The 26,767-nt window shown below is 45.3% G+C and overlaps 1 protein-coding gene across 3 annotated transcripts; it reads left to right on the top strand.

Annotated features, from left to right (window-relative positions):
- Window positions 1–6,373: 6,373 nt before the first annotated feature.
- PSAT1 (phosphoserine aminotransferase 1) lies at window positions 6,374–25,599 on the top strand. 3 transcript variants are annotated; one of them, XR_004971253.1, is made up of 10 exons: window positions 6,374–6,547; window positions 10,725–10,785; window positions 11,568–11,637; window positions 13,640–13,845; window positions 14,643–14,815; window positions 16,481–16,650; window positions 21,664–21,792; window positions 23,657–23,794; window positions 24,454–24,611; window positions 25,292–25,599. XR_004971253.1 is itself a non-coding variant. In XM_036330761.1 (9 exons), the coding sequence occupies exons 1-9, from the start codon at window positions 6,488–6,490 to the stop codon at window positions 24,557–24,559; spliced, it is 1,113 nt and encodes a 370-aa protein (XP_036186654.1). In that variant the 5' UTR covers window positions 6,374–6,487; the 3' UTR covers window positions 24,560–25,599. The 3 variants fall into 3 exon arrangements, 2 of the variants coding, with proteins under 2 accessions (XP_036186654.1, XP_036186655.1); XM_036330761.1 differs by having other exon boundaries at window positions 24,454–25,599; XM_036330762.1 differs by lacking the exon at window positions 6,374–6,547 and adding an exon at window positions 6,562–6,725 and having other exon boundaries at window positions 24,454–25,599.
- The last annotated feature ends 1,168 nt before the right edge of the window (window positions 25,600–26,767 follow it).

The following is a 26,767-nucleotide window of genomic DNA, read 5'->3' as shown; positions in this document are numbered from 1 at the left end:
CACATCCATAGGTGTACGATTTTTGTCCAGTCTCTTCCTGCACCCCCACACCCCTTTCCCCTCAAGAATTGTCAGTCCACTCCCTTTCTATGCCCCTGGTTCTATTATATTCACCAGTTTACTCTGTTCATCAGATTTTTTATTCACTTGGTTTTTAGATTCACTTGTTGACAGATATGTATTTGCTGTTCATAATTTTTATCTTTACCTTTTTCTTCTTCTTCCTCTTCTTAAAGAATACCTTTCAGCATTTCATATAATACTGGTTTGGTGGTGATGAACTCCTTTAGCTTTTTCTTGTCTGTGAAGCTCTTTATCTGACCTTCAATTCTGAATGATAGCTTTGCTGGATAAAGTAATCTTGGTTGTAGGTTCTTGCTATTCATCACTTTGAATATTTCTTGCCACTCCCTTCTGGCTTGCATAGTTTCTGTTGAGAAATCAGCTGACAGTCGTATGGGTACTCCCTTGTAGGTAACTGACTGTCTTTCTCTTGCTGCTTTTAAGATTCTCTCTTTGTCTTTTGCTCTTGGCATTTTAACTATGATGTGTCTTGGTGTGGTCCTCTTTGGATTCCTTTTGTTTGGAGTTCTCTGTGCATCCTGGACTTGTAAGTCTATTTCTTTCACCAGGTAGGGGAAGTTTTCTGTCATTATTTCTTCAAATATATTTTCAATATCTTGCTCTCTCTCTTCTTCTGGCACCCCTATACTTCGGATGTTGCTGTGCTTGAAGTTGTCCCAGAGGCTCCTTACACTATCTTCATAATTTTGGATTCTTTTTTCATTTTGCTTTTCTGGTTGGGTATTTTTTGCTTCTTCGTATTTCAAATCTTTGACTTGATTTTTGGGATCCTCTTGTCTGCTGTTGGATCTCTGTATAGTATTCTTTATTTCTGTCAGTGTATGCTTAATTTATAGTTGGTCTTTTTTCATATCCTCCAGAGTCTCACTAAATTTATCGGCGGTTTCTAGAAAATTCTTGAAAAACCTTATAACTGTGGTTTTGAACTCTATATCCAGCCATTTGCTTTCCTCCATTTCTGTCATTTGTGACCTGTTTCTTTGTCTCGCATTTTTTATGCTTCCCTGTGTTGATAGAGTGGCTTTGTGTGCTAGGTGTCCTATAGGGCCCAGTGGCTCAGCCTCCCCAATTACCTGAGGTGGAAACTCTTGGTGCATCCCTTTGTGAGCTTTGTGCACAGTCTTGTTGTAGTTAAGCCTTGATTGTTGTAGGTATCACTGGGAGGAATTGACCTCTAGGCCAATTGGCTGTGAGAATCAGCTGTGTCTATGATGGGAGAACTTCTGTGCTGAAGACACCCTTCTGGGGCAAGACTTGCTTCAGTGGGGTTTTGGTGCTCACTGAGTCTGCACCCTGAGTGTGTCCCTTATGGATCTGAGGAGTTGTAATCTGGATGGTCCCATTCTGACCACTGGGTACACTGGCTCTTGGATCTAAGGAGGTGCTAATTTAGCCTCTGCCTGAGGCTACCCAGCAAGAGCTACGAAGAGATCTGCAGATTCCCCTTCTTTGTTTGCGGTTTGGAGGTGCCCAGATGAGGCCCAGCTGTGAAGCAATGCAAGCTTCTGTGGGGCCTTGGGCCTTCTCTTGGAAGTCCTGGGTCTGTCTGGCCCAGCTGCAGTTTGTTAGGTAATTTTCAGGTTGCAAAGGGCCAGGCATTCATATTCAAAAGCCTCTGCTAGCAGCTTGGGTGGGGCGGGGTCTCAGGGAATCAACAGGGTGGAGCAAGCAGCTATGGCTGATCCTCAGCCCTGCCCTAAGAGGCCCCGCCTCTCAGTGTCCTGATAATCGCTGCCAGCACCTCTGAGAGAAAGCCACCCTTGAGTTCTGAGTTCTGCCCGCTGCCAGACAGTCCAGTTTCTCCCCGTATGAGTCTGGGTCCCCAGAGACTCACCCGGAACTGGAGTTCAGAGCAGTCAGGGGCTTGTGACTCCCTCCCGATTCAAAAAGACAGCCACGTCCTCAGTTGCCAACCCTTGCCGCATGTGCCTCCGTACCTCTGCACTTCCACACCTCCTCTGAGTCTCAGTGTGCTTTTCTCTTTCCTTCTAGTTGTAGAATTTCCACTCAGCCAGCCTTCCTGTAGTTCTGGATGATGTCCATTTTGTCTTTTAGTTGTATTTTTGAAGTTGTTGTGGGAGGCAGCAATTTCCGGTGTTTACCTATGCCGCCATCTTGGTTTCTCCTCAAACCTTTTAATGTACAGGATGATGCTCCAACCTACTGAGCCACGCTGGCCAGGGCTGGGAAAAGGATCTTTAGCTACATAAAGGGCAGCAGAAATTATCTTCCCTTATTCAAAACAAGTTCCTGCCGTGCTCAGAGTTGCCCTCTCCTCATTCTCCTCTGAGCAGGATAGATGATCTGACTGGGAATGGCAGCAGAGATCTGCACTTTCCATATATATAGTAAGGGCTCAATAAAAATTCAGTGGGGCCTTGACTTATGAGTTTAATTCGTTCCGAGACCAAGCTCGTTAACTCAAATTACTCTATCAACTCAATGCAAAAAATCAGCCAAGAGACAGCCTGTATCTCAAAAAACTCGTTAGTCGGGACACTCGTAAGTCAAGGCCCCACTGTACTTGTGAAAATTGACAAAATATACTTCTCATAAAGAAGTTCTTTTTAACCCACTAAATGAGAATTTACAAAGAAGGGAGGAGCTCTCCTGAAATGCAGGGGTTCCCTGGACTGTCTTTATACATCTGCACTGCAAAATAAACAAAGGTGACTGAATTGTTTGAGATTAAATTACATTTCCGTGTTTTCCTGTTTCCTGTTTTCTTGTTTAAGCAGGTGGTTGACTGTCTTCCTTGTGGAATGCAGAGCAGAACACTATAAAATAGTCCTGAGGAGGGCTGGTGCCCCGCTTGCTGAATCACTCGGCAGAGAAGCTAACTTTGTCCCTCATAATACTGACCTGTACGGTATCTTCTGAAATTTAAATGTGTAGATGTTTAAGAAGTGGGAAGCCTCACAAAAAAATCTGGTTTCCTGTTTTTCTTTTAAAAATGTGAAAATAACTCAAGCAACCTTGTTTGCCCATCTGGCAACAACAAGCTGGATTTGAGCTGCAGCTGTTGCATTTAGAATGGCGGATTAATTGGGATAACATCGGCAGCTGGAACAAATAGCTCCTCAGATTTTAGTGGCATGAGGCAAAGTTAGTCAAGTTCTCCCTTATGTGTCCAGAGCAGGAGGTTCACAGACAGGGCCTCCTTCCTTCCTGTGATGCCACCAGTCCCCGAGGGACGTGGAACTTTGAGTTCAGCCTGTGGGATGGGAAAAAGCAAGTGGAGAAGCACACTGTTTCTCAACCACCTTGGTCTGAAAGTGACAGCCTCTGCTCCCTTCCATTGGTGGGGCCCAGTCATGTGACTCACCTAGATGCAAGGGGAGCTGGGAAATGTGGAGCCTGGCTGGGCAGCCACTTCCTGGTGATGACTATTCCATGGAAGGGGAAGCACAAACATGTGCTGGGCTTGTGCAACTCCACCGCAAATGGGCATGCACCAGTTGACCTGAGTCCTACCATCACCTTTTTATCCCTGAATAGCCCTGGAGGCACTGTGGTTTGTGGCCCTAGCTTAAGGTGTTTGTGGACAGAGTGTGAGGAAGAAACATAGATGAATTCTTCCTAGGATGAAAAAGAGGTTTCCTTGGGCAGGGAGGTAGAAAGAGAGATAGGCCAGTGGGTCTCTGGGAAGAGGGTCTGTGTGCCTTATTTCCTTGCAACATCATCTAGGAAACTGCAATACCCTGGGAGGAATGATTGCAGGCATATCTTAGCAAATGGGATGATAGCCGCCCCCACCCCACCCAAATTGCCTGTGTTCCTTGTGGAACATAGAAGTACTGGTCAGCTGAAGTAGCCACATACTAGTAAACCTGGATAGGAGAGACAACTCAGCCAAATTTTCTGAGGACCGAGAACCAAATGGCTGTGTGCTTCCCTTTCCACTCCACACCATGAAACTGTAAATTCCTGTGGTTAAGGATTCTAGAAATGAGAGAGGCTAACTACCCAACTCCCAGCAGTGATTTTCAACTGGTGTGCATGTTTTAAAACATGCAATACCTGACTATTTAGTCAGGGGCACTAGCTTCTTTTCCCTTAGATTGTCGAATAAAAAAGGGACAACAACCAATACAACAATAGCCATTGGTGTAAATGTCCTGTCTTGAACCATAAATATGTAGGCTATATAGTAGAGCTGTATCTTATTGGTCATGTGACATAATAACGTTGTGTATGATTGGTTAACTTTGGTACCAGAAATCCTTATATACAAGTAAAGACACTTGATTTTTTTTTTTAAAAAATCGCTTTGAAAAAAAGGGTAGGTAATTACTATTACTATTTTTTTGTAAGTCAATCAAAATTACACCTATTTTTTTTTCAGATCAGCAACAAATAATTTTAGTAATTAGTTTATGTGTGCCATGAGATGAAACAGGTTGAAAATTGCTGGATTAGAGATTAGGCATCTACTTACTAGCTAAGTCATTATATAAAAATCATTGATAGGTGACAATTTTTTACACACTTGAGTTTATGGACTGAGATTAAAGAGAAAACCACAGGTTCAAAATGGTGTCACTTTTGGTAAAAGCCCATTCACCAAACTAATCAAATTGCAGTTTCAACCTTTCCCAGAAATGTGCTCTTTAATCAATCAATATGGAATTTTCTGGTCAAGCACCAATAATCTGTCACATGGGCCCTCTTCTATCCCCCCATAGAAAGAAGAGGCAATGGGTATGAGAAAAACCCCTCACCATTTCCTTTCCCCAAACAATACATACCTAGTCTAAAAATAATCCACACTTTTGTTATTGTTAATAGTTCCTTTGCCCCATCCATCTTCCTACACCTTCCACTTTGTACACCTCCAAGCACATACTTCCAGTTGCTAGATGGGATGCTGCCCAGACTCATGAATTGCTTTTAAAAATCAATTAGATCTTCAGATTTACTCAGTTGAATTTTATTTAACACTTCTCATGAAATTTTGCAACTTGCTAAGTGAAGGTGCTGAGGAAGGCACTGACCTTGTTCATTTCAGCTCTTCTGAGAAACTTTGCCCTCCAACTCCCAAACCCAAAGCAGTACCTCTGTTCCCAGCCCCATCCTGCCTACCACATACCACCGAAAGCAAGCAAAAGCCAAAACGCTGTCAGTTTACAAGCCTTCTGAAAGGGGTAGTTGGCAGCCTGGCTAGTGTTACAGAAAGCCCCAAGGCAGGCACTGTGTGTACTCGTGGCACATCAATTTTGCTCAAAGATTTGGGAAAATGTTTTTATATTAAAAGAAAGTAGGTTAAATTGTGGAGTAGAACTCCTAGTTCACACTTTTAAAAATGATGAAATTCCAGACTTCAGAGAAACTTCTTTCTTGCAGGAGAGAGAGCCTCCCTCTTTCAGAACCCCATGTGGCTCTCCACGAGAATTCGAGCAGGACTCTATTGTAGAACCATTTGAGCATGGCTGGCCCTGCGCCCAGCCTGGCTCTGGGCCTCTCCCTGGCTTGGGCGGCAGCTCCCCACATGAGTATCGCGTTCCTGTTAATATCTCCTCACGTTTCTAAACTCACAGCTTGTCAGCGCTGGAGAACCTGAGAGCTACTGCCAGGTTCCCGCTCGCTGGTTTCACAAAAGGAAATGAAAAATCAGCAACTTTTAAGGACTTGCCTGGGTGGGTGAGGGTTGGGGGGCATCCAGGTTTCCCAGGCCAGGGATCTTCCCAGAATCCTTAGCTACCTCCATCCTTTAATCCTGCAGGAATTTGGGACTCCAATGTATGCGCAAAGAACCTCACCCACACACTCTGGGCCAATTCTTTACTCTACAATTCTATCTTAGGAGCCCTGCCTCTCCACTGGAGTGTCTGGCGCCGTGAGGATGCTTAGAAAAGTTTGGGGAATGAGTGACTGCTGGTTGCGAAACAAATGCATCAGTCCCAGGGACTGGTGGAGGAGAGATGGTTGGATGGGAGGAGGGGATGAGATTTGCTCCGCACCTCCTCCTGCGGGCAAGAGAGAGAGTCTGGGATCAGGGTCAGAGGACTGGAACCGGTCTGATTCAAGGCGCAGAAGCATAAACGCGCGTCACCCCCCCCCCCCGACCCCGCCCCCCCACCCCCCCGCCCACGGTCCTCCGGCGGGGGCGCTCGGGAGCCGGCAGGCTGGTGCAATCTCCTGCACGCCTTGCATGGATCAAAGAAAAGGCTGAAACAGTAAACCCAAGGGAGAGCTACGTTTCCGGCCCCGGCTACTGAGCGCGACCAATGGGGATGCAAGTCTCATTACGAGGACCAATCAGAGCAGGGCCTGTTATGGCGCAGGCCAATCGGGGACGCCGGCTAGGCACTGGGAGAAGGCCGAGGGTCCGCGCCAGCGACACACTCGCGCAGCACGAGCAGCCGGCTCTCTTCTGCTGACTCGCCACACGTGCCGCAGCACCATGGACGCCCCGAGACAAGTGGTCAATTTCGGGCCCGGACCCGCCAAGCTGCCGCGCTCGGTAAGTCCTAGCGATCGCGCACGGAAAGTGCAGTCCGGGCGTGAGCACGCGTGCGAGTGGCTGAGCATCCTGCGCGGGGAGCTGTGCATCTCCTCGTGGGGCGCCGGGATTCCCACTGCCGCTTTGAGTCCCGCGAACGCTCTGCACCAGCGTACACCCAGTTCAGGATCTCTCGCAGGTGGGCTTCTGGGAAAATACACTTGGGGGAAGAAGCTCGGGAGGCATGCCCGTGCAGCTGCTCCGAGGCGTGCACGATTTGCCCCGCCGGAGCGTTGCTGGCACGTCGTGGTGCACACCTGGAGACGCCTGCGGACGCTCAGGCCCGGGCGTGGGCACGGCGGAAAAGGGAAACCTCTGGTTCCGCGTTAGCCTAGCGGGGCAGTGCAGCGAGCCAGGCAGTGCTGAGTGAATGCATGAATGGGCACTGGGTGCAAGAATGGCGAATGGGGATCGCGTTAACCGGCGGGGATTGCAAACTAGAGGACCACGCATGGCTGCCCGTAAACAGTGTTTGGGTTAGCCGGCACTCGGGAACATTGCTTTTTTTCAAAATGTTAATTTGAAAGTCTTCCAGTGCCCCCTTCTCACCCTCAGAACTACCCTAAATCCTTTTTGTCCGTTTTTTTTTTTTTTTTTTTTTTTTGGGTAGATTTTTAAAAGTCGTATTGACCCTCTCCACCCCCCAAAGCCCAAAGGCATTAGAGTATTCCTACTCTGGTAGGCCTCTGGCTGCTAGCCCAGTCCGCTTCACTTTGTTCTGGAGCAAATGATGAATGATTAAATTCTCCCCCGGGCCACAGCAGACTTTCCAAATGCAAGTGGCACTCTCTCACTCTCTCTCTCTCTCTCTCTCTCTCTCTCTCTCTCTCTGACTGCCCAACCTCCAGCCAGGTGCCAGGTGGCTGCCGCCCCGCCCCGCCCCGCCCCGTCCCAACCCGTAGCAGCTGTGAAGCAGACGAAGTCTCTGATGTGACTTGAACGCGTGGACTATCTGTACCGCTACTGTTAGATTTTTATTTCTCAACCAAAATGACTGATAATATGTTGTAGCAACATGGGTCGCCGCCAAATGCTTTACAATTATCTTTTGTTGAACAGGGCAGAAAGCTCCCTGGGACAGAGCCTCCTCTGTATTGTAAGAACAGAGAATCTTACAATTTTCGATGGGAAAGGACATCTTAACTTTTCTATGGGCAGCGCTCACTGTAGCTAGAGAACAGGACTTATTTTTTCTCTCTCGGCTATTGCAGTCAGTTTTAGGCGAGATTCTTTGCTAGAGCTGTGGAAATGTTTCCTGTAGGAGGCCTCTTCACCGTTTTCCCTTCTTCATCTTTTGCATTCAGTATTGCTCCCTGTGAAATTTGTTATGCATTTATTATAATGGCAGTTGTCATCATTAATACAGTTATTTGTTTATTATTTATTTTCTGGGTAGGATTTTTGCCCTCAGATGAGCCCTGTAACCTGTGTGTGTGTGTGTGTGTGTGTGTGTGTGTGTGTGTGTGTATGGGGGGGGGCTTTGTATGTGACTTGATTTAATTGAATTAAAAGGATTAGAGAAGCTTTTCAAACTTTGACTGTAATCACAATGGAAAACATTTTATATGATGACCAAGTACATGTATGTACTATAACTAAAACAAAAGCCTTAATAGCCTAATTAGCTGCAATATACACGATTTATATTCTATTCCACTCTAGTTTGTTCAATTTCATTAAAAAAATTCGTTGTGACCCACAAAAGCATTCTGCAGTTTGAAAAAAAATAAACTCCACTGGATTAAAAGGGCTGTGCTTTATGGGTGGAAGTCTTAAAACACTTGTAATGATTTTTGATATAAACTTATAGGTGTCTTCAAAGAATACTTACTATCTATAAGAGAAATACAGTTTCAAACAGAAGTTCAAGGATGATTCTATCTCAGATGGGTGCTTCTGTTTTTATTTATTTATTTATTTATTTTATTTTTTAAAATATATTTTATTGATTTTTTACAGAGAGGAAGGGAGAGAGATAGAGAGTTAGAAACATCGATGAGAGAGAAACATCGATCAGCTGCCTCCTGCCCATCTCCTACTGGGGATGTGCCTGCAACCCAGGTACATGCCCTTGACCGGAATAGAACCCTGGACCTTTCAGTCCACAGTCCGACGCCCTATCCACTGAGCCAAACCGGTTTCGGCATCTTCTGTTTTTAGAGGGAAGGAGCCACTAAAGTTTATTTGATCAGCCAGTGCTAATAAGCACCCAACAGTTTGCGAAACAATGACAAATTCTTGAACCTCCTTTTCAATGGAATCTTTTTTGTCTGATTCTTTATTGTTCAAATCTTGTGTCTTCAGACAAGCTGAAATCCAGTTTAGATGGTTTAATGTCCTCCTTAGCCTGTATCTTCAAAAGAAACCATCTCTGAAGGCTGGATGCTTCTACAGAGGTCTTACCTCACCTGTTCTGTGCATGTTTTTTGAACTTTTCTTTTTCTCTTTTTACTTTGTGGTAGTTCTCACATACACAGAAGTAGAGAAGCCATTGGTACATCTCTGATACTGAACAACTATGGACATTTTTCCAATCTCGTTTCAGCCACTCCCTTGCCCTACCCCTTCCACACCACCTTTCTCCCCTCCTGCCCCAGGATCATGTTAAAACCAATGGAGATATCAGTTATTTAACTTATAAACATAACAGCATGCATCTCTGATAAGGGCTTACTGTCTTTAAAGAAAAAAAAGAGGTATTTTCCTTATCAGTTTGTAGTTATTTTCATTTTACTTGCCTTTGGGAAACAAAAGACAATGCATTTATTATAATGACAGTTGTCATCCCTAGCTAGGAGCTGCCTTTGCAAAGGAGAGGTTTAGGAGAGATTTAGTTGCAGCCCTCATACTCCCCTCCTTCCTATTTCCTGACACTGGGATTGGCGCTAACCTGGTCCTGCTTGCCCTGTTGCCCCTGTGAGACTGACTGTGGTGATGATGCGACTGCAGTGATCCTACAAGATAGGCAAGAGGCTCGCCAGGGCATACAGAGTTGTCATCAGAAAAATTGTATACTTGGTCATTTTCTTTTAAATCCAATTAAAAAAATATTTTTATTGACTTCAGAGAGAAAGGAAGAGGAGGGAGTTAGATAGAAACATCAATGATAAGAGAGAATCCCCTGCTGGGGCTCTAGCCCGCAACCCATGCATGTGCCCTTGACCGGAATCGAACCCTGGACCCTTTGGTCCTGTTAACGTAAAAAACCATTGAAACCTGTAAATAATTTTTGTGAGTTTATTTGAGCCAAACTGTTGACCATATGCCGGGAAGCAGAACCTCAAGGAATTGAGATAATGGCGGGTTACATCTGTATTTATACATTGCAATCAAAGGAAAGGGACGTAGGTGGGTTACATGAAATCCATTGGTGATAGACTAGAGAGGTGGGAGAAAGCAAAGCGGGGGGAAACCCCTGGGATTGGATAAAAAGTAAAATGATAGACACATACTTAAGTGGGTGCAGGAACAATTAACGTGATAATGAAGGAATTTGTGGTATCTGTCCTGGTGCCCAGCACTTTAGGTTGTGCCCCAAGGAGTCCAGAAAAAGGGAAGTTACAAGTTACCCAGACATTTCAAAGGGTATGCCATTATAGATGCAAAAAGACAGATAGGCTCAGTGAAGGTAAAGGTTGACCTTGTCAGTGAAGATACCTGCCTAGGGTGTAACTACCCAATAACTGCTTTTAGTTAAAGTTTAATTTCAGACCATCCTCTGTGGTTACTTTAGGTCTCTGAGTTTGCAAGACTGCCATGCAGGCCTCCCCTGAGCTTGTCAGGTCAGCATGTGGCCCCTTTCTACCATAGTCCGCAGGCTCTACCCACTGAGCCAAACCAGCTCGGGCTCCAATTTATTTTTTATATCTAAGTTAATTCAAACCTTTGGAAAAACTATCATAGCATCAATCACATTTGGTGATTTCACACTCAACTTTTGTGAAAATTGGGTCTTCTGGGCTCTGGGAGGAAGGGGATTGGCTGTGGGTGGGGACAGAAGCCTCCAGATCTCACAGGTCCTAGGGTCAACTCCCCTTCCATGCTCCTCCCCACCCCCAGGTTTGTATGTCCAGCGGGAGAGCTGTGCACACAATACTCAAATCACCTATTTTATTTTGTTTTTTTTTTTGTTTTCTAGGTACTGTTAGAGATACAAAAAGAATTATTAGACTACAAAGGCGTTGGGATTAGTGTTCTTGGTAAGATTTACTTAACTTTAGTTGCATGCTTGTTGGAAGCAATTTTGAAATCAACATAAACAAATGCTGGTGAGATTTCATACATCTCAGCTCTGGTTTTGCTAGTCATAGAGTCTGAGACCTGGAGGTTCTTACTGTATATTTGCATACCCATGTCCCAAATATTTATAATATAACTTCATGTTCATTTTCTTTTTCCTACACTTAAAAATGAACTTAAGTAAAAGTTTAAAAGTACACAAGGTTCTTATGAAGATCTTACCTGTTAATAATTTCATTAAGATTCTCTTCTTTATATTATTGGAGAAGAGAACCTTTGAGTTCTAAAATTTACTTGATGTTTATTTATTTATTTTCCTTATAGTTCCAAAGGCTACACAGTATTAAGAGACCGTAGGGTTAACACTATGCTCATTGCTATTAAATATTGTTCCTGTGGGTTTGGGGACATGTACTTAGGTATCTGCGACGTGAGAGTATAGTGTAGAATTTTGTGCTATTGTCCCAGAGGGCAAACATTGCACACAGGTTCATGTTAGTGATAAAGGTGAGAAATCACAGGCTGAAACTGCCCCTTGAAAAGTCATTCTGCTATGATATGAGGCTATAGTGCTTGCAATATGAAAATCATTTAGGTTTTCCCCTAAATGAAGTTGAATGCAAAATAACTGAAATTTCTACTTATTCTTTTACTTGCAAATCTTGTTCTTTTTTCTGAAGTTACTTGTGTTCATTTGGTTTTGAACTGGAACTTATTTTGTTGTTTATCTTTCCTTCCACAGAAATGAGCCACAGGTCAGCAGATTTCGCTAAGATCCTTAACAACACAGAGAATCTTGTGCGGGAATTGCTGTAAGTTTAAAGTTTTAAGACCAAACGGCATTACTTTTGTTTGATAACATATGTACCTGGGTGTTTGTTACATTATTTTCTATACTCTGCTGTTTAGAATATTCTATAAGTAAAACTAGTCTTATTAAGATGTTCCCAAAGCCACTAAATTGTTCCCCATCTTGCACTTATGTGTTTTTATTTTATGTAGTATATCCAAAGATTTGAAATGGTCATATCTGGGAAAGATTTTTCCAGAAGTTCAGCTGGCCTAAAAGGGATTTAAATGACAAAGAGATATCTGGTCGTCTTAGCATTACTAACTTCTAGGTCACTGGGTCTGGAAGGTCCTCGTACTGCCTATCAGAATTACCGGGGAGGGGAGGGAGGGTCTTAAAAAAAAATTCAATGCTGGGCCCCATCCAGGACTGTTGTCAAAATCTCTGTAGAAACTTCATTTTGACAGGCTCTTTGGGTTAACTCCAGAAACTGCCACACTAGGCTACCCCCGTCCTAGGCTACATGTAGTGCTTTCCTTTTTTTGTTTTGGTAATCCTCACCTGAGGATATTCTTTCCATTGCTTTTCAGAGAGAGTGGAAGAGAGGGGGGAGTGGGAGAGAGAAAAAAACACATAGATGTGAGAGAGACACATCGACCAACTGGTTGCCTCCTGAAAGCACCCCGACCAGGAGGGGGCAGGAAGCAAACCTGCAATCCAGGTACATGCCCTTGACCGAGAATCAAACCCGAGACCCTTCTGTCCATGGGCTGACACTCTAACCACTGAGCAACCGGCCAGGGCTGTACTGCTTTTCTTATCCAGAGGAAACTTTTATTCTTAAACACATTTCTGTTTAAATGAGAGGTTTTATAATATCAATATATGCACATAGAAGAATATGGTAACCTTGGAAATGCACTTTTTTTTTCCTGCTCATAAAATTAGTGCACGTTCAAGATAGAAACTTTAGAAAAAATAAACTCACAAATTAAACTGGACTTGTCTATAACCCCAATAGTCAGGAATAATCATTGTTAATGTTTTAGGGTCCATTCTTGCATTCTTTCATGAACAAAATTGGAATTGTACTGACTGTTTCATTACTTTTCTTCTAAATTGCCTTGATAAATGCTTCAGAAGGATTTCCAGTGTCCACTTGGTTCATAGCATGGACCAGCACATCAATATTTTTAGGACTTTTGGTTGCAAAGGACAGAAACCCAACTCCTGGCTTAACCAAAAAAAAAAAAAAAAAAAAAAGGAATATATTGGTTCTCTCCCTCTCTCCCTCTCCCACACCCTTACCCTCTTCACTTTCCCCCAAGCAGGTTACCTTTGCTTTCTTTTCCCTAAGCTTCAAGGGCCCTTCTTTTGCCTCTGTAACTTGTTTCCTGAGCCCACGCAGCCCCACTGGCTCACTCTTTCTACCTCTGTGACATTCTAAGTACACTGCTTATATTTGAAAAACAAACAAACAAAAAAGAATGGATTATCTCACATGATGGAAAAGTCCAGGAGTGATTTAGGAGCTCGGGTAATGTCAGGAAGGTCTTTTTCTCCATTTCCTGGCCCTGCTATTTTATGTGCTAGCTTCATCAGATGGCCACCATTGACTGCAGGGTTAGTTCCTACAAGTTCATTCTTCCCCTCAATAGGAATAGCTCTTTTTTCCCAAAAGTTTGATCAAAGCTCTCAGAACAGAACCCCATTGGCCAACTTGGGTCACATGTTCATCCCGTGGAGCTGGGGTTGTTTACCCTTTAACCATGTGGAATGGCAGTGGGATGATACCCCAAAGGAACAGCACGGTGTTACTAGCTTCTGTCTGAACAGTGACCATAGGCTGCCCCACAGAGCCAACAAATAGTTGTCCAAGGAGTGAACAGATAGTGACTGGATTGGGGAAGGCAGAGTGGTGGGGGGGCTTTCCCGTATTTCTTGTGGTATATCCACCCAAGGTACAGTGCTGATAGAGCATCACTCACGCTCCACCTTTGACTGTCTCCTGTGCTTTTGCCCAGAGCTGTTCCAGACAACTACAAGGTGATTTTTGTGCAAGGAGGTGGGTCTGGCCAGTTCAGTGCTGTCCCCTTAAACCTGATTGGACTGAAAGCAGGCAGATGTGCCGACTACGTGGTGACAGGAGCTTGGTCAGCTAAAGCTGCAGAAGAAGCCAAAAAGTTTGGGACTGTGAACATCGTCCACCCTAAACTTGGGAGTTACACAAGTAAGTGCGGGGAGCTGAGGTGGACTGTAATGTTGACTGGCGGGTGGTCCCTCCTTAGGATAATCTGCAGTTGTGTGGGTGTTTTGGTTGTTCCTCCTTGTCAGCAGTTAGTTTGAGACCATTTAGATAGTGGGGTGGCTGTACTAGGTAAGGTTACTAAGTGCTTCTGCACAAAGAGCACCCCTAAGCTCATTTGGCTGAGAAGCCCAGGGTCTGGTTTGGCTTAGGTATGGTTTGATCAAGGGCCCCAACACTATGTCCAGTGGTATCTCACTGTCTCCTCCGTGGTGGCCCCATAGTCAGGAAAGCTGTCCCCTTGGGATCAGAAGATGGCTGCAGCCTCTGCGGACCTTACTTTCTCCCCAGTTTCAGTGCCTGTGCTCACGCATTCCAGTAACAGCCGTGTCTCATGGGTCCCGTTCCAAATCAGTCGTGTGACAGCACCTGAGTCACATGGTACTTTTGAGGCTCCAGGTGGAACTGGTTCCACTGGAATCATACGGACTGAGAATGGGAGAGGCGGAGCCCCAAGGGGCAACTGTTGGACCACCAAATAGGATAACAAGCAAAAAACCCAAATTCTCACTCCGCCATAACTGAAGATTTAACTGTCAGCAGGGTTGATCATCCTTTTAGGATGGGAGTGGTGATTATAATAATGCGAGATGATAGGGTGCTTTCACTTGGGAATGCTAGGGAAGCAGTCTCATTGCTAGGGGAGGGCTGTTATTTCTGTTGGGCTCCATCTACCTAAGGAAAGGGCAGTACAAGTGTCTCCAACTTGTCTCCTGTGATAGAAATCGTAGACCCAAGCACCTGGACCCTCAACCCGGAAGCCTCTTACGTGTATTACTGCGCCAATGAGACTGTGCATGGCGTGGAGTTTGACTTTGTCCCCGACGTCAAGGGAGCAGTGCTGGTCTGCGACATGTCCTCAAACTTCCTCTCCAGGCCAGTGGACGTTTCCAAGGTAGGGTGTCAAAGAGGGACCCCAGCATCTTGGTTTCTTTAAGGGCATTTTAATATATACTAGAATGAAGAGAGGGTGGGGAGCCGTGGCCTGCAGAGACCCTGGAGCCAGGGTAGCTCAGTGAGCAGACCAGTATCACCTGTTCATTATAGACTGTCGGGTGTTTAAGTCCTGACATTCCCAGCCCCGTGTGAATGAAGGCCTCACAGGGTCACACTCAAGTCCATGGGGGAATTTATCTGCCTTTGAGGATGGCTCTTAGAAACTTTTTCGGTCAACACATTGGGAGTGGCTTGCTGTCCTCAAGGGAAGATGCAGATTGTCCCAGCTCCAGGTGCCTGTGAAGGAGCCCCGCCTGGCCTTGTACCCACCTCAACTCCAAGAGCATCAGGACACGTAGACTTTGGGTGTCACACGAGGTGGGCAGTGGGAGTAGGGTACCCAGGTGCCTACAACAAGGTGGCATAATGTCTGTGAAGAATGGAAAACTAACTGCCAAAAAAATCTGCCTTTTTTAAAAAAATTGTGGTAAAATATACTTAACATAAAATTGGTCATTTTAACCGTTTTAAGTGCAGTTCAGTGGCCGTAAGTATATTCACACTGTTGTGTGATCACCACCACCATCCATCTTCAGAACTTGTCCTCTTCCTGTACTGAAACTCAGTGCCCATGAAACATTAACTCCCCAGTACTTGCTCCTCTAACCCCTGGTAACCACCATTTGTACTTTCTGTCTCCATGCATATGACCACTCTCGTTGCCTCACATAAGCGGAATTATGCAATATTTGGCCTTTTGTATCTGGCTTATTTCACTTAGCAGAATGCCCTTGAGGTTTATCCTTGTGGTAGCACTTGTCAACTTCATTCCTTTTTAAGGCTGCATAATATTCCATTGTACTAGTATGGATATACCACATTTTGGTTATTGCCTGGTATGTATTACCAGTCACCGTGCACTGGCAATTCTAAATATCAAGTATAAAATACTCCACCTGCTGGGACAGACTGCTCCCTCTTCCCACCTGGGACACCACCACAGGGAGACATGGGACAGGGTTCTGTATCTTATCCTATATAATAAAGAGCTAATATGATAATTAGACTGAACAGCAGAACAACTGTCTGGACAAAGCCGAGGCTGCGAGGGCAGAGCCCCTAGCTTGAATTTCATGCATCGGGCCTCTAGTATAACAACCTTTCCTGAAGAACCTTAAAGATCTGTTTTTTAAAATTTCTTCTCTCTCAGGCAGCTTATCTCATTTATTAGCATCCTTCTGATTGTCCCTTTATACAAATATAAATGGGTAAAAATTCTGGTGTTTTTGGTTACCAAGGACAGTTAGCCTCCCTATTTTAAAGACTAGTGTGGGTGTAGATGGAAAGGATGCAGGGTGAAGATGAATATGTATAAGGTCTGTATCGTGATGGCCTTGGGCTAGCCCCTGACTGGGGGGAAGGACCAGGCAGGACATACTGTAGGCCTCAGAACTCGAAAGTGTCTGAGATGGAGATGCCTTTAGAGAAGAGAATACACTCTGAATAGGAATACAACAGTCACCTCCTCACTGAAATCATGCTTTGCAAAGAGGTTGGGAAGTTTCAATACATTTCAGAAAAATGACCAAGTGTGTCTACAGTGGAATGTGTTTCTCGTTTTCAGTTTGGGGTGATTTTTGCTGGTGCGCAGAAGAACGTTGGCTCTGCGGGGGTCACGGTGGTGATCATCCGCGATGACCTGCTGGGGTTCGCCCTCAGGGAGTGCCCCTCGGTCCTGGAGTACAAAGTGCAGGCCGGAAACAACTCCTTGTACAACACTCCTCCCTGCTTCAGGTAACCCCGCTGTGCTACTTGTGGACCGATGGAGGGGTGTCTTTCCCATCAAGGCAGAGATGACTTTGAAGTAGAGTGTTTGCATGAACCGGTGACCTGATAGCCTAGACATCCTATCAGGAGTCTCTGTCTGGCTCATGCGTCCCTGTGCACTGTTTAGTCAGTCTTCCCTCTGGCCCTTTTTTGGGGGCGGGGGGTGGGTGGGTGGGTAGTGTTTTTGTTTGATTTTGTTAGCCTTGGTGGTTCACCATTAACCCCAAAGCTCTGTGCAGGTGAAGTGCTGTGACTGCATCTCAAACAACCAGTGCAAATTGGGAGGAGGACTTTTAAACGGGGGGGCCTCCCCTGCTTGCTTTTCTTTCCCTGCTGGGCCTGCACGAAGGAAGCTTGAAGCTTGGCAGCAAACATACTGGCTTGGGACAAACACCTTCCTGGTTTTTCACCCAACCTGCAGGGGTCCTGTTAGCTGCTTTGCACACCTCTCAGGCCTGCCCACAACCTTTTAACTCCCAGCTTCAGGTGGTTTGGGAAAACCTTTGGGACCCCTGGGATTTAGCAGTTTCCTGAGAGATCTTCCTTCCAACCATCTGTGTGACCCTAGGCAGGGCAGATCCTCTCATTATTATTATTCTCATTTTGCAAGTGAAGAAGCCGGGGCCCTGCCTCTAGGATTTGAGCCCAGGCAGCCTGGCTCCAGAGCCTGAGCCTCAGTGTGCTCTTCGCAAGCAGAATCATCAGGGTGGATTTGTGTGCGTTTGAAGGATACCATCTGTGAGGGGCGGAAGTTTTCTTAAAAGAGTGTGTATAAAAGGGGGACTTCCTTAGAGGTCTCCCCACTAGGTGCTGCCTGTAGAAAATTTCCCCCACATACACTTCTTTCCTAGGAAAGAAAGGAGTTGTTTTCAAAGTCAGGATTCTGTTGGAATCCCTGCCAGTTTTCTACCCGCGCACGTGGGCCAGAGCAGCTCCTCGGGTTGTGTCCCCTGGGGTCCTTAGGGAAGGGGGTGTTCTGGTGCTAGCTCTCCTGGTGGCCTGGAAACCCCACTCTGCTTCCCCCTGGTTGAAAGTGTTTCTAAAATACCTAATAGGGATGGGGTGGTGTTCGGTGGGGGATGCTGAATCTATTGCTCACCTCTGGGGTTCTAGGCAGAGGAAAAAGAGTGCTCCCTGGCCAACCTGGAAGTGAGAACTGGGCGTGTTGAATGGGGAGGCACAACTGGGGACCCTCTAGGGCAGGGCTCCTAGAGAAGGGGTTTAGGTGCCAGGTTCCACAATGGCAGGAGGTAGCTCTACCTGTTAGAAGGTGGGGCCAGGGCCTGGCTCTCAGTCAGGTGAGCCTTTCAGGGCCACCACTGGCTGTGGGTGGTGGTGGGAGATGGGGAGAGCACCACCCTGAAATTGGCCTGAAGGCGGCCAAGTTCTGATCAGAGCACAGCCTGGAGGAGCAGGGGAGCTGTCGTCTGGCATCTTCTCCATGAGTTATAGTGTGAAATAAAATTTTAAAATGTGATGAATACATTAATATGCTATTTATTACTATTAGGGGGGAATCAGCAGGAACAGTAAGAAAGTGGGCCAGTCTGTCTAATGCAGTGGTTCTCAACCTTCCTAATGCCGCGACCCTTTAATACAGTTCCTCATGCTGTGGTGACCCCCAATTTCATTGTTACAAATTGAACATAATTAAAGCATAGTGATTAATCACAAAAACAATATGTAATTATATGTGTGTTTTCCGATGGTTTTAGGCGACCCCTGTGAAAGGGTTGTTCGACCCTCAACGGGGTCGTGACCCACAGGTTGAGAACCGCTGGTCTAATTGGGAGGTGAAAGTGTCTGGAATCAAACTTGGAGATACAGAGGAAGTCCTAGAGCAGGAGCTTTGTCATAGGGTCCCCTCCAGCCGTGGCCCCAGGCCTTGACCTCGGATGGGGTGGGGAGGACAGAAGGTGGGGTGGGGAGGACAGAAAGGTGGCCGCAGGAACTACCTCCCAGAACTTTCCTACCTGAGGAGACTGCTAAGCCAGAGACAAGGGCAGAGAAGGGGCTACGTTTTCCCCCAGACAGATCAGAACAGCGATAATTGGGCAGCTCGGGGCAGGATAGTTAATGTCTGATTCGAGTCATGTAAAGGTAGAAGATGAAAGAGACTGGCTTAAATGTATTCTGCCCGAAGACAGCTCTTGGAGGTTGCTTTGCTTTCCTTTACCCCCAAAGAAGAGGAAGAGAACAAAGTAAAAGTCTGTATAATTGAGCAGTTACCCTCAGTCTCTAACTTGAAAAATGTAGAGTTCATTTGCAGTGCTTAAACGTTCAATGTTAGAAAATCGTCGCTCACCCAGTGAGAACAAACTCCTTAGACAGAGACATGAAGATTTGTGCAAAACTTCCTCCCCAATCTTTGAATGTAAGGTGATAAGACACTCAGAACACTTCAGAACTTTCTGTCACATAAAAGTCCTTGAAAAGGTCCGAGTTTGAAAAGAAGCCTTCTTTTTTCTTAGAAAATCAGAGCCAAATGACCACAGGCCCTGGGAAGTTTGTTTGAACTGTGCTGGGTAACTGGCCTTCAGATTCTTGCCAGTAGCCCTGGGTGATGAATTGGGGTGGAATAAAGAACACTTGGTCATTCTCTTCATCCCTTAGGAGAACACATGAAGCCCAGTTAGTGAATAAGCAAAAAGATGCCTACACTTTTTGTTTTTCTAACTCTGTAAACGTTTTTACTTCCTATGATTAACTGAACCCATAAGTACAAATTGGTTTTAGTTGTACTGGAAGGTAGAATAGCTAATAAGAGACAAACTGAACCCCACTAATTTGGGCCACCTTCTCAGAATGGGCCCAGCCTTGTCCACCATCAACTCCAGAAGCTCATCTGCAGAGTTCGAATCTTTAGAAGAGCTAGGGAGAGTTTTCTGGGGACTTTTCTGGTGTGCTTTTCTAAGCCCTGGTGCACAGAATAGTTTGTATTGCTTTAAAAATGTTTATAAGAGGAACGCGTGCTATTAGCAGAGGTTTCTGAAGTAATCAGAACCTGCCCGGGTAACCACTGGCAACTGCTTGCCGTGTATCCTAACAGATCCTTAACTGGGCATATGCACATATACAGAGCTGTATATATAATTACGCGAATGGAACTTTCCTATGCACACTGTTCTGAGAATTCCTTTTTTCCCCACCCAACAAAATACCATGAACATTGCCATACCCGCTCACCTGCCTGCCTTTTTTTCCTTTGAATTGCTGTGTGGTATTTCATAGAACAGGTGTCCTGTGGTATTATTGAGTCATTTAACAGGCAGTCTTAGGTGGTAAACTTGGGCTCTGTGTTTGCAGGTGGCATTTTAGATGTGTAAGTATAAACCAGGTGGAAGTGTTGCACTGAGAGTGGGGAGAATGGAGACCAAGTTGCAAAGCTGTGTAAGCATTTGAGGGCCCTGTTGTGAAGGTTTGGGTTGCATGGGGGTAGAAGCATAAGTTAATGCTTCTAGAAGCCACAGGAGAGTCACAGGGACCAGACATCCTTCTACTGCAGGGATGTGGTCCCTAGGACAGCCCTCTGCCTCTTGGTGAGGCTTCAGACACCAAGTCTCCGGACTATGTGTAAAATGGGTGGGTTTTCTGCTGACTCTGTCTGCTCAGATTGCGTTAGGATTAGCCAGAGAGCGAGGGCAGTGAGTCTGAGCAGGTCAGCCGCCGGGAAGGTAGTGTGTCAGTGCTGGGCTTTTATGCAGTGTTGGATGTGGTTATCACAACAGCAGCGTGGGGACCCTGGGAGAACAGAGCTGCAGGTGAAAGTGAACTGTGGCCTCCGAAAAGCACTGTTGGTGAACGGGCTTGAGGGTGGCTTTGTGGCGGGTGTGTTTTTGTACTTGGAGGAGAGAGAGCAGTTTTGGGGGATGTCACATCAGTCCCTACCTGTCCAGCCCAAGCCCTAATGCAAACTTCACAACACTTGGGACACAGACAAGATGAAAGGGCAAGATCACCCCAATCCTAGGCCCCAGAAAGCCATTCAGAAAGAGGTTGCATTAGACTCCTCACCAGATGTCACATCAGCCCCTACCTGTCCAGCCCAAGTCCTCATGCAAACCTTATAACTCTGAATGTCAGCAGGTGGAGGTAGGGGAGTGGCAGACAGGCAGCCTTAGTAGGGGACACACTTCCCTACCTCCACTTGCTGACATTCAGTTCCCACCTCAAGCACCCTCAGACCCCCTGGCCCCAGGCCACCCAGTTAACCCTTCACTTCCTGAACTACCAGAGTCCTCTGCACATACTTCCCTGTACAGCTTTTACCATTTGCTCTTTTATTTTATATTTCTTTGTGGAAAAGGTGCTCAACTTTTCCACTCCAGAGCTGACCCAGTGCCCTACACCAGGAAGGAGGCAGTGTGGCTTAGTGCTAAGAGCATGGGCTCTGAGTCACAGTCCTGACTCTAGGCCCAGTGATGCCACTTACTAACAGATTCCCCAGGATTAGTTACCTCGGGACCAGGGAGACCAACCAACTTCTGGTGGACACGTGCGACATTTTAACTGCCTTGCTCTTCCCAACTCCACCTTCCCAGCCAACAGGCAGACCCAGCAGGGTCCTTGCTCCCCTGGTCTCATAGTTGGGCAGGGGACCTAACGGACCAATCCTAGCCTTCCCTGGGATCCTCTGAATTGGGAGTGAGGAGAAAGAGGCAGGCGTGTGTTGGTGAAACTGTGAGATATGAGGTCAAGAGCCCAGGGAACATTAGAAGGATGCTCATCTGAAAATGGGAAGCCACCATTCCAGCAGAGAGAAGCAAAGGCTCAGAAATAGCAGATGGGGTGGGATTTGTGTCCCTGGTTCCAAGGAACCTCCGTCCTTCATGGGGCGTGGAGCCATCCCTTTCTGAGCCAAGTGACCAGTGACATCTTACAGACTGTTTTGGTATAACTTCACAGTTTGCTTGAGTGTCTTTCCGCTTTTGCAGACCATAGCTAAATGCATGTTTTTTTTTGTTTTAATCTCTATTTTAGCATCTATGTCATGGGCTTGGTCCTGGAGTGGATTAAGAACAACGGCGGTGCAGCAGCCATGGAGAAGCTCAGCTCCATCAAATCGCGGATGATTTATGATATCATTGATAATTCTGAAGGATTTTATGTGTAAGTCGATGGATTTTCTCTCACATTTTGTCTCTTTGTGAATTTAGAAATGTGTATATCTACCCCAAGGAGTTTTGGCAAATGGGTGCATTCATCTCTCTCTGGGACATTGAGGTGCTGGTGACCTGGGTGGGGGAACCCTAAATACAGTCTTCATTCCTCCATCTTTTAGGTCTCCCCCCCCCCCCGCCCCTTAAATTAGCTATGCTTTTTATAATTGGTCCCTCATGGTGGGAGCCTGAGGCAGCAGAATGTCAAAAGAGGGTATCCACTGAATTTTTCATTTAAATGTCAATTGTGACACCTACACTTTGTGAGAAGGGGTGGGCGGGTAAATTGAAGGCTCAAAGCCCGTTAGCAGATACCTGGTTTCCCTCCTTGAGTCTCTTCTGCATTTAGGTGTGCATGTGACTCCTGTTAACTAACAGGAATTGTGGATGTACCCTCAGGGGAGAGTGTGACTTTAATGGGGCTTCCTCACACTACTTTTATTTGCTAATTTTCATGAATCCCACTCTGAGAAGTGAAAGACTAAGACAGGAAGTATTGGAAAGTGGAGAAAGAGAGTTATTACATATTTAACTTTTCTTTTATTCCAGAGGAGTATGTCGGCTCCTCTGACATTTGCCACTTTGGGTTGTCAGTGGAAAATAATTTTGGCCGCTTATTTTCCAAATCAGAAACTGAAGTCCTAGATAAAAAATTCACTCATCACTTTTGAGAGTCTGTACAAGCCCTGTCTGTCTGTGCAAGGTGCTGGGAATAAAAAGATGAGTTGATTGAATTTAACTGTTCTAAATTGTTTCCGTTTCCTATTTTTGCATCACAAAACACCCCAAGATAGTGGCTTAAAATGACAACTATTTTCTTTGCTTGTGATTTCTTGGGTCAGCAGGTGGGGCCGGGCTCAGCTGGGGAGTTATTCTGCTGCCCCCACTTGGGATTGCTTATTCAACTGAAGTCATCTGGTGACTCACCTGGAGCTAGGGGTCAAAACTGGCCTCAGTCACATGTGTAGGAGTTGGTGCTGGCTGTTGGCTGGGCCTCTTATCTCCAGCAGGCTAGCTCTGCTTACTTAATGGAAGCAGTCTTTTAAGAGGGCAGGGCAGGTGTAGAAGCTGCATATGCCCTGTGAGGCCTGGAAGTTGTACAGCATCGCTTCTGTTGCAGTCTCTTGGTCAAAGCCACAGGCCAGCCCAGATTTAAAAGGTATGAAGAACTAGACCCCACCTTTGCTCGAAGGGCTGCGAAGAATCTGTGGCTGTTTAAAAATATACCACAAACATTTTCTCAAATATACTTAATCCTCACATCATCCTTATGTGAGGTTCCATTACTCTTCCCACTGTTCAATGAGGAAAGTGAGGTACAACAAAGAGGTTAGTAACTTGCTCAAGGTCACACGGCTTGAGACAATGCGGTGTGACAAGTGCTTTGAGAAAACCGCTGCTCATTATATATTTTGAAGTCTTTCAAACACTATGAGGGCCAAATTTTTTTTCTCTGCAGCCTTCTAGAGAAAGCCACACCTTGCTGTGTGGCTGCCATATGTTGGAAGCTTCATCCATGTTGTAACACTCAACTGTCACAACTAGTCTGAGATGGAGGTGTTATTATTTCCAATATTCAGATGAGGCAATGGGTGCTCATGGAAATTAGCTACAAGTCATTCAAGAGAATGCTCAGTCACTGTTCCTTATGCTAGAGGTGTCTCCCTAAGTAGATGATAAATGTCCTGGGCACAGCTTTTTCCTTAAATCCCGTTTGCATCTAGAAAATGTTTAAACATTTTTTTTTCTGTTCATGTGTTAATGGCAGTTGCACATTTTAGAAAAGTCACTGGACTAATAAACATGTTTCTCAGGTGTCCAGTGGAGCCCCCGAATAGAAGCAAGATGAATATTCCATTCCGCATTGGCAACGCCAAAGGAGACGATGCTTTAGAAAAAAGATTTCTCGATAAGTCCCTTGAGCTCAATATGATCTCCTTGAAAGGGCACAGGTGAGTACGCATCCAGTCCAGAAGCCTGCATCCAGTCCAGAAGCCCGCATCCAGTTCAGAGAATGGGTTTAGCTTATCAAATGCAGAGAATGGGTTTAGCTTTTCAAATGCAGAGTAAAATCCCTGCCCATCTCTGAGTAGCAGTTATTGTAACTTGGGAAAAACCAGTTGTCACAGGGATAACTCTTTTTCCTATTACTTCTAGAGCTCTTAGCACGATTCCCTTGGTGAGAGCATGGAGGAGCCACATATTCCAAGGACTTTTGTTAAAATTCCCCTTAAAAATGCCATGATGAGATCTTATAGCACAGGGGTTGCCGTCCCATGTCTGATGAGGCCGGTACAGCCCGTTCGGTGTAAGCAGATCACTGGTGCTCCAGCTGAGTGTCAGATGGAGCAGTCAGTCTTGCAGGCTCTATGAAAAATACACGTCCTCACCACATGGGAGGCAGGACGCGTACCCTGCAGTGGTCCCGGCTCCCTGTTTCCGTTGTGCTAGGTTATGGTGTGAGTCGATAGACCTTCGCTGCATCAGGGAGAATTTTCTAATGACTAGATGTCTGAAGCTCCCAGCCACCTGTGGGGGTGACTGGAAAGAGGGTTTGTCTCGATGCTAAATTAGATGCTCTTGTTAATGGTGGTACCTTTGGTCCTTCTAGGTCTGTGGGAGGCATCCGGGCCTCTCTGTACAATGCCGTCACGATCGAAGATGCTCAGGAGCTGGCAGCCTTCATGAAGAAATTTTTGGAGATGCATCAGCTGTGAACACATCCTAACCAATCTATATTCTACCCTTGAACAATGTCCCACATTTAAAGTAACTTAATGGCTTCAAAAATTTTACCATGGTAGTTTTCTCAAAGGAACATGCTTATTATAGATTCTTCCCTCCCCACCCTTCCGCCAAAAAAACCCCCACAAAATAGCGCAATATACACAGTTCTTCAAAGCTGGTGGGACGTAACAGACACCTTAATTTTGACTTGAAATGAAAGCATTTAAAAAAAATCTTTCTTTAGCTTTTCTAACAATCCCACTTTTATGTTGTCTTTGCTGCTACGTTTTCTAGCTAGATCTTAGTATTCAGACTTGCCTGTGGACTTACTTACACAAAGTGCAGTTAATGTTCCTGGAGACACACGAACACGTAGCATTGAGGGTGGGTGGGGTCTGCTAGGTGCTGAATTTTGATCCTTCCCAAAATGGCAGCTGTAGGGGCTCCTGGGTTCCACAGGGATTAAATCGGGTTAACCTTGACCATGGGTGAGTGTTTAGGAGTTCTAGGCTAAAGGGCCAATTGGAGATCTTAATACTGTTACTCTCATAAAGAGACAAAAGTGACATACCATACGTTTATATAGCAAAGTCTGTTTTTAATACCAAATAGTTTATATCTCTATGCATTTATATTTCTAATAATGTGGTTCTTAGTGATATATGTAGAGTCTTTGGGAATTTGTTAAGAGTCCTTGACATTGTGCATTGTTTTTTCAACAGTTGTGTCTTCTCCCTTCCCTCCTACCTTTGGAAGCTGCTTCACAAGATTTAGAAGCTCCCCGATTCACTTTTATTTAGGTGGAAGAGAAGGTTGGTTGGTTATTTTTTCAGTTATGCCGTGAAACTAAAAAAAATCTTAAACTCCCTTAGCGTTTGTTCACTTGACTATTCTCGTTAATTGTGTTTGACCAGAGTGATGCTGTGAGTTCTGGAAGATCCTTGCTGGAGAGTCTTGCCCCTGTTGTTTATCCATTGTCAGTATTTGATGTTGAGTACGTGAAGGACATTAAAGTCCTAAAACACCTAAACCTTTGTCAGTGAATTTCTTTACCTGCTTTTAAGATTGTTCTTTTTCAAAATTTTATGATGGGAAAACTTGAGTTTAAAAATAACACCTGATAGGGTATTTAATTTAGTTCAACCAAAGGTATAAAACTTGAGTTCAGTGTGTCCATTTTAAAAAAATATCTATTTTAAAAATTAATTTTAGAGAGGGAGGGAGAGGAGAGAGAAATATCAATTGGCTGCCTCCTGCACACCCCCTACTGGGGATTGAGCTTGCAGCCTGTGACCTTTTGGTGCATGGGACGACATTCAACCAATAGATCCACACTGGCCAGGGCTTTTTTTTTTTTTTTTTTTTTTTTTAATGATTTAGCGCACTGTGTTAGCTTTCCATTGGCTTTTGGAATGGACATTATCAGCAAAACCACCTTCCAACATACTCATAACTCATGGTGTAAAGTCCCATGAACTCTCTTCTCAGGCCAGAAACATGCTAGTAGGATGGTGTTGAGCTATCTGTGTGCTCCATTGTACAGTGTAACGAGAACTGGACCGGTCTCTCATCTGTCTAGTCAGGGCTAAACCTCCCAGTTTTGGTTTTCTCATCTATAAAAGGAGGATTGAAATAATTCCCCCCACTTATCTCAGGAATGTTTAAAAATTTACAAGGGCTCAATGCAGGATGTGAATAATAACCACAATAAAGGTTTAGCAAAAGCCAGCCAGTCCATGGGATCCAACTAAGTGTTCCCATAAAATAGAGTCAACCTCTTCCTCAACCTTCCATCTGATGGTTGCAAGCCCTGTGGTTTGTACCAGCCCCGAGTTCCTTAAAACTCCACTTGTGTCCATTCCCATTGCCATGGCCAGCTCTGCTGTTGGTTTTCAGCAGAATGTTTCACCAGCCAGTTGGACAATTAATTCCCCTTGTGCTCCTCCTTGATATCAATTCCAGTCTTCTTAGCCCAGCAATCGCAGCTTCTTTTGTTTATGGTTCTTAGAATGTGGCATGAATTTGCCCATGTGACACATTAGCGTGGAGGTCCTGCCCCCACTCGTCAGGATCAATCTTCAAGACACCTGTCAACCTCCCGACTGTGTCTCTTCCCTCAGAATGATGCTCTTTCCCCATTTAACCTATTGCAGCACCTTCATTCTGTTCTTCTCTGGACTGGGTGTCTGCTTATCTGC

This window comes from Myotis myotis, unplaced genomic scaffold, assembly GCF_014108235.1.
Source record: "Myotis myotis isolate mMyoMyo1 unplaced genomic scaffold, mMyoMyo1.p scaffold_m19_p_12, whole genome shotgun sequence".
In the NCBI taxonomy this organism is placed as follows: domain Eukaryota; kingdom Metazoa; phylum Chordata; class Mammalia; order Chiroptera; family Vespertilionidae; genus Myotis; species Myotis myotis.
This window is presented reverse-complemented; position numbering and strand designations above follow the sequence as displayed.

Bases quoted from the DNA above. Each gene is read 5' to 3' on its own strand.
- PSAT1 (XM_036330761.1), top strand. From the start codon at position 6,488: ATGGACGCCCCGAGACAAGTGGTCAATTTCGGGCCCGGACCCGCCAAG. The intron at 6,548-10,724 runs GTAAGTCCTAGC...TTTGTTTTCTAG, and splicing joins CCGCCAAGCTGCCGCGCTCG to GTACTGTTAGAGATACAAAA. The intron at 23,795-24,453 runs GTGAGTACGCAT...TGGTCCTTCTAG, and splicing joins ATCTCCTTGAAAGGGCACAG to GTCTGTGGGAGGCATCCGGG.